Raw genomic sequence first — 7238 nt, forward strand, 5'->3', positions numbered from 1 at the left:
TAAATCAACCATAATTTGACCTGTATTCATATTCATTTTGTTTCAGAGCCTGGGAGTGGTGCTTTACGTTTTAGTTTGCGGCGCTCTTCCATTTGACGGTTGCTCCTTGCAGGCCCTCCGTGATAGAGTATTATCCGGGAGATTCCGGATTCCATATTTCATGAGCTCAGGTAGGTGATTTTACGAGCATTGCGCTGGCAAATTTACTGATGGCACGAGCAAAGGTCACCGTATCACTAGGCGGCTCAATTTTGATTAGGCTCAATGGGACTGACGTCTTTGTGTCTGTTTGTGGTTACTCGCTGTTTCTAATTGATGCAATTAAGGGGGTGACGAAGCGCTTTCAATGTTATGCTTAGCAATTAAGGATTAAGGGAAAATTGGCCACGTTTAATGGGAAGCCTTACAACATTGGACTTTCATCTAAAGTTCAAGGAGAAAATTCTGTAACCTAATAATAATATCTATTATATTTTTCCAATTATGAAAATGTTTAATTATCCCAATAACTGGAATTTTTACTTTAAAGGGAAACCTTACGCTATCGGATTTTGGTTAAAAAGCCAACATTCTGACCAAATAATACCTGCTAACATATTTTTTCAATCATGATCATGATCGTTGGCATCCTCAAAATATTATATATTAATTATTTATACATCTTTGAAGAGTTTGAATGATATAAGATTAATCCCCTCATGTTAATGGTGAATTTCTTCTATTAATGAAACGAAAATATGAATATCTACTTTCCATACATTGTTCATTAACCATAGCCGACAGAAACCGCTCAAGCACTGCTAATGACAGAAACAAAGACTGATTGATACGCTAGGCAATTAGCAAACACAAAAACCCATTGAAAGTTAGCCCGTGTTCAGTCTCCATCAGCATCAGGTTCACACAAATAGGATCAAATCGACCTTCGTCGTTCCGACCGACCCACACTGTCTGTTATGGTGTTACCGTTTGACGTCACATGGACGTCATTGTTTGGACCCGACTGCACATAGAAAAAAATGATGAGGATACCCCACTACCCTAAATTCGTGTCAAAAATAAACCAACCCCAGACTGTTATTGAGTTATATAAGGCCGCGTTAGAAACGAGCCAGACATGTAATTAGGATTGCTTTTAATGTTTGTCGACGGTTTTTGAACAATCATTGGCTTGGATTAGGTGCGAGCAGACGTAAAGCTGTTGTTTGTAGCTGCGGCTTCACTAAATTATGTTTCGTATTACTTAATTGGTTTCGATTTGTGGGTAATTAAAACAGAGGCATATACATCTCGAATAATTAAATTGGGGCTGATTAAATTGCAAATTGATTCAGTTATTGAATGTTCATTTATAATAGAAGACTTAACGCATAGATACACATCTAAATAAAAATATTAAAGCTCATAACTACATAAAAACGGCCGTTAAGTTTGCGCCTCCATAAATAATTCACGAGTTTACCTACATTAAGTCGATGCGTGTTAGTGACATTAGCGACCACAATAATCTCCGCATGTGACGTCTTTGAGCTATTTTCGGGTCAAGTTATTTATTTTCTTAATGTGTTTGATTAACTCACCCCACCTTTCGCGGAGCGTGGCGCGTCAACGTACAAAATATTTTCAAAAAGCTACAGGCTTGGAAATAAACCCGGATGATTTTATTTAATGACGTACAAGCAACTAAAAATATCTACCAAAAATCATAAAACACTACCTTATAAAGTAGCTGTCTAAATCGTCATAATAAATTATTTTTGTCACAAATATGCCAATATATCTGTAACTTGCGTCAATAGATATGTCAATATTTGTACACGGGCTACGTTAATATAATACAATAAAGGTTTTATTTTTTGTGCTGTTTGTTTGAATACGAATAAATACGTTGTTTGGCGACCCTTGACGTGTAGATTAGATAAATATTTGAAAGAAGGGTGAACTTCTTTTCGAATTGACTACGTTTCCTTTGTGTAACAAAACTTTCGTTATAGCAGTAGCAAATACACTGTTCCCTAGCAGAAATCAATATATAATTTACAACAATCAAATAGTCTTGACACAATTAATTATGTACTTTAACCTACATTTATACTTATTATTGTTCTAGACTGTGAATCTCTAATAAGAAAGATGCTGGTTCTGGAGCCGAACAAGCGATTTATTATTGCCCAAATCAAGAAACACAGATGGATGCAAATGGGCCTTCCTCCAAAAATACCCACATCATTTTCCATACCCATCAATCAGCCAATTGAACAAATTCTAAGGCTTATGCAAAGCTTGGGAATTGACAGCACCAAAACCAGAGATGTAAGAACAACACTCAGTAATAAATTACTCATATTAATCCTTTATTTCCTATTGAAGTCTATTAGACTTGGATCTTACGACCACCATGCTGCAATTTACTATCTCCTGCTGGACAAACTGAGGAATCAACTAGACGGAGGGGATCACTCAGGGGTTAGAGAAGTACAACGACGAAGGCCGTCAAGCGTTGCAGAGCAAGCAATGAGAAAGTTGGGTAGAGCAAGTACCAGTGATGACTGCCGAAGAGTATCCCATTACGGCATGACCACCCCCCACGCCAGCAACAATAAACTCAATGCGTCCGTAGGTTAGTCACCAAATGCTTTAAAAATTTCTTATAATCAATACATATTGAATTAGGTATGGCCACTAGTACAACCAACGCACTTGCACCAAGCCCCGTGAGCCCAATACTGTCCCGCCATTCCGACACGTCAAGAAAAAGCGAATCCCCCCCAATCCACGGCATCGATGCCGAAAAACTTCTCGCCGCCACCAACTGCGAGGACGCCCTAAAAATCTTAAATCAAGCAACCACAACCAGCTTTAGCATGTGCTCGGAAGCGACGAAACTGATGTCTACACTCCAGATGTCCGCGATTCCATCCACGTCCGCCGATAATGCAGCGTTCAAGGAATTTAATCAAATGCACATGTACAATCCTATGCAGAATCCAATACATTCGCATCCATTCGAAATTCCGGAGAACATTTCTGCCGTAAGGATCGGGTATGTGTTAATTCAACATGTCTTGGTTCGGGGCTTTGAATGTTGCTTTGTTTTTATCAGGAACTTTCAGATCGGAGATATCCAAAACCAGTATTCCAGTTCGACTGACGAAGGCGTAGAAACTGATCTTGAGGACCACACCCATCGTCACAGCTACGCCTCATCCAGTTCATCAAGTGGTGTGGTCACCAATTTCACTAACTCCAAAACTCTAAGCCAAAATCTCAGTTGTGATAGTAATTTTGAAAGCTTAGAATATCCTTTAACAGGTACAGTTGATTCGACATGTTTTTAAAGGTTATACTAAACTGTTGTATTATTTTTAGGGTCTAACGAATTATGTAGTAGTCTTACTAGTTGCGCTTCAAGTGATAAAATACAAGAACCCACTTTGACAAGTTCAACACCAATATCAAACCTTCACACAACATATTCGTCAGGTGGTGCAAGATCCTTGTTCCATAAAAACAGCCCTTTAGTTCACATGCCGAGTTATAAGTCGACCAGAGGAATTACAAGATCTCCCGTAGATTTTAGAGAAGGTAAAATTTATTATTTTGTTTTTTTTCTTGAAGTTAACATACCATATTTTCTCAGGAAGAAGAGCTAGTGACGGTTTAGTGGGTCAACAACAACCTGACACTACATCCGGCGTCGTGGCCTTTAACTCTCAAAAATTCAACGAACACCAATCGAAAACCAAAGGTGTGCTCGATATGCACCTGGTGCAACGTGAGGCGCAAAGGCTCCAATCTCAGTACCAAGCCAGAGAGCACCCAGAAGAAATCTCCCACCGCCAGAAACAGCACAATCAGTACTTGCATCCAAGGGGACCTAAACGGGTCAGTCTCCCTGACAACTTTAGCTACACCACCGTTTCCACCGAGCCACAGTTACATACGGCCATGCAACACAGGATTTTGCAGCAGAAACGTCAGATATTACAAAAGCAAAGCGCTCTGAACAACCAGACCGCCAGTACTAGCGTCGAGACGGCGCACGCAATTTCGCGACGGCAAATGTTGCGCCAGGCGAGCTACAAAATCGCCCAGCAACAGACGGTGATGCCGCCGCTTCCTCTGACCGAAAACGAGAGTCAAGATCTGATGGCGTTCCAAGCTCTGGTCGAAAACTCCGGCGAAAACGCCTGGAGCGCTCTGCCCGGCACCATGCAGAATTCCTGCCAAATTTCGGAGACCTCGACCTTACCAACTGCCAATTGGACTGGATGGACGCAGGTATCACAGACGTAGTTTTTTTACCTATTAGCGAGTTGGACTGTTTTTCTTTGTTCTGGTTTGTTGCACGCACGTAGATGCCACATGGTGTGCACTAAACTTGTACGAATTTTATTAGACTTGGATCCAACGACGATTTCTGTTGAAAAACGGTGTAATAATGTTTGTTGATGGAAATTCGAAGTTGTTACCAAGGTTTGTTTATGATGCTTAATTTTCGTAAGCATATTTATTATTTAATTTAATTCATTTATTAAATTTTCTTGAAATGTTTTCTTTTTGATAGTGAGAATGCAATGTGAATATATTACTAATATTATTATAAAGTATTATCAACCTAGTCGCCTATTTAGTAATAGTACAAACGTATTAGTAATATATGATTTTCTAAGATGAAATGCAGCTTTAATAAAATTTTGTTTTTAACTTTGTTTTTCTTTTTAACCTGTTTTGCTTAGATTCTTTTTGCAAATATATATTATAAAATCTTAAAAAGGTAAGTACACTATAAGCTGTTCTTAACCACTGGTAAGTATTAAGCAACTTCAACTAAAATTTACTTTATTAGTAAATTATTCGTTTCAATAAAATTTTTGTAAATATTTAATGTTTCCATTTTTATATTTTCCTAATTAATCCTTAAATAATTACAATTATTTTATGTATTGAGTGTTTATCTTTTCTAAATTATATTTATAACGAATGGGTTTGTCTTATAAGGGCAATTAATAAAAATATAAATCAGACATTTTTCCACCTTTTTCTTAGTCTGGTCTGAAATAACTTAACGAACAGTATTTTATTATAAATATTTTACGTTTCCAGCAATTCAACTGAACCAATGAACCAACCACAAATTTATCTAAAACTGGCACGTTATCCTCTATTTAATTTATCTAATAACAAATACTGGAGTTTTTAAAATATCCAGGTACGTGCGCATGTTATATAAACACATTTGCTAATAACAATTAACATCACGATAAATTTCTGTTTTTAGTTAGGTTCTTACAATGTTTTTTTTTTGTTTTTAGCAAGGGGCGCAGTACCAAACCAATCATCCTTGGCCACCACTTCTACCTCTTCGCGAAAGTCCAATATTAGAGATAACCGAACAAATGGAATAAAAATAAAAGGACAAGCAATATTATTTTGTATGTTATTATTAACGATTTTAAAGTCTGTGGCTGTTCAGCTCAAGCCATAAACTGTGCTCTATAATGTTCACTTTTAATATACTATAGATTATTAAATAAGACTGTTCTAAATTTTTATACATGTATATTTTTCAGAATTAATTATCGAAATAAATTTTATTTGTTATTAGATAGTTTTGTTAACTTCAGAGGTCTTCAAAATTCCAATTGATTAAGTTATAATAAAATATTAAATAATTTAATTAGGATAGGTAAATATGACAATAACGCTAATGCTTAATCTTATTGGGAACGTTCGAAAGTGTTGTCCAATATTAAAAGGAATTTTAAAATTATGTACATTATGAATGACCAGAATGAATCAAAGTACGTTTATGTTAATAGTATATATTTGAATGTTTTGATTCGTTCTAGTTCTTTTAAACCACCAGTGTTCTGTATTAAACAAAAAACTTTCGAATTTTCTAACAAAACAGTCGACCGCAAAGAACCACTATGATGTTATATAATTATCGTGATTTGTTACGAACTGTTTTGTAATATCAAGACTGATTCTAGAATTTTTATATAGATTTCGCTGTGTAAATTTGAGCTCGACAGTTACAGGCACACAGTTTATACAAACATCTTATTGGATGATTGTTTAAAAAGTTACAAGATGTATTTAAATATTTGATAATTGCTCTTACTTTCAACACATATTCATTAAAAAACAACATAATAGTTGATCTCTAACTCACTGTAAACAGGTGATAAGACTATATGATGTCAATTTGTTACACACAGATTTAGTCTAGTCGTTTTTGATATACTATTAGTTATTATTAAAGATATATATCAGTTCATCGACAAATTTGTGATCCACAACTTCTATGATACTAAACTCGATATACTGATATGTAAAAGTGGTAACATTGTGACGGAAAACATTTATTAAATAAAAATAATTTCTACAACTAATTTCCAACATATTCCGTGAAGTTGTGGAAGTTCTTTTTGCATGCATTAGATTTCAACATTCCAATGAAGATTTATAGCATTGTGTGCTAGTAGAAAACTTAGGTAGACATTCGTAACAATCAATAAATAATCAAAACTCAGACTGTAATACTAAGATAATAAAATCAATGTAGACTTAGATTTTCTTGAAAATTTATGGAAGTTACATTTAATATTCCGTAAGTTCAGTCAAGGAAACTGCTCACTAAACATTAACTGTAAACACCATTGATATTTCGTTACTACCCGCATCAATATTGTTATGGGACACTTGCAACAAACTTATATAACATATATAATTTGTAATGAAAGTTTAATGGTGTACAAATTTACTCAATTTTAGACATGTTATATCATACGTAACATATCACACCAGATATCATCTGCTAAGGTTTACTTTTGTCAAAACAAAAAAATGTTCACTAGGTGTATGTTTGTAGAGGATTTGGCGATAAATTTAATGTAAAAGCAGTATGTTTTAGTTAACTACTAATCGACTAGAGCTGTGATTAATAAACATGTTAATTGTAGATAAATGTTGAGTTGATACGATTTTTTTATTATCTTAATTCGGAGGCAACATGTTGATTAAGTTTATCGCGAAAAGTAATTGTATAGATCCGAAAATGTATGTTTTAGATTGCAGCAATAATATATTTGTAAATTTGTAAAAAACGCCTAATTTACTTTCTTTCAAAATTGCTTGTGACTATTGTTTATATTAAACATAATCAAGCAAATTTGTGTATTATTAAGACCTAAGAATGTACATGGGGAAACCAAATAAATAAAACCACAATA

At 35.0% G+C, this 7238-nt stretch overlaps 1 protein-coding gene across 1 annotated transcript in view; it reads left to right on the forward strand.

The window, feature by feature from the left end:
• LOC109605442 (serine/threonine-protein kinase SIK2) overlaps nt 1–6365 on the forward strand; it is a 38750-nt gene extending 32385 nt beyond the window's left edge. The window contains exons 6-13 of the mRNA XM_049969577.1: nt 47–170; nt 2111–2313; nt 2371–2620; nt 2674–3043; nt 3104–3312; nt 3370–3585; nt 3641–4281; nt 5316–6365. Coding sequence (XP_049825534.1) covers nt 47–170; nt 2111–2313; nt 2371–2620; nt 2674–3043; nt 3104–3312; nt 3370–3585; nt 3641–4281; nt 5316–5408 — 2106 coding nt within the window. The 3' untranslated portion in view covers nt 5409–6365. The remainder of the gene's footprint in view (nt 1–46; nt 171–2110; nt 2314–2370; nt 2621–2673; nt 3044–3103; nt 3313–3369; nt 3586–3640; nt 4282–5315) is intronic.
• The last annotated feature ends 873 nt before the right edge of the window (nt 6366–7238 follow it).

Source organism: Aethina tumida, chromosome 7, assembly GCF_024364675.1.
Source record: "Aethina tumida isolate Nest 87 chromosome 7, icAetTumi1.1, whole genome shotgun sequence".
NCBI lineage: Eukaryota > Metazoa > Arthropoda > Insecta > Coleoptera > Nitidulidae > Aethina > Aethina tumida.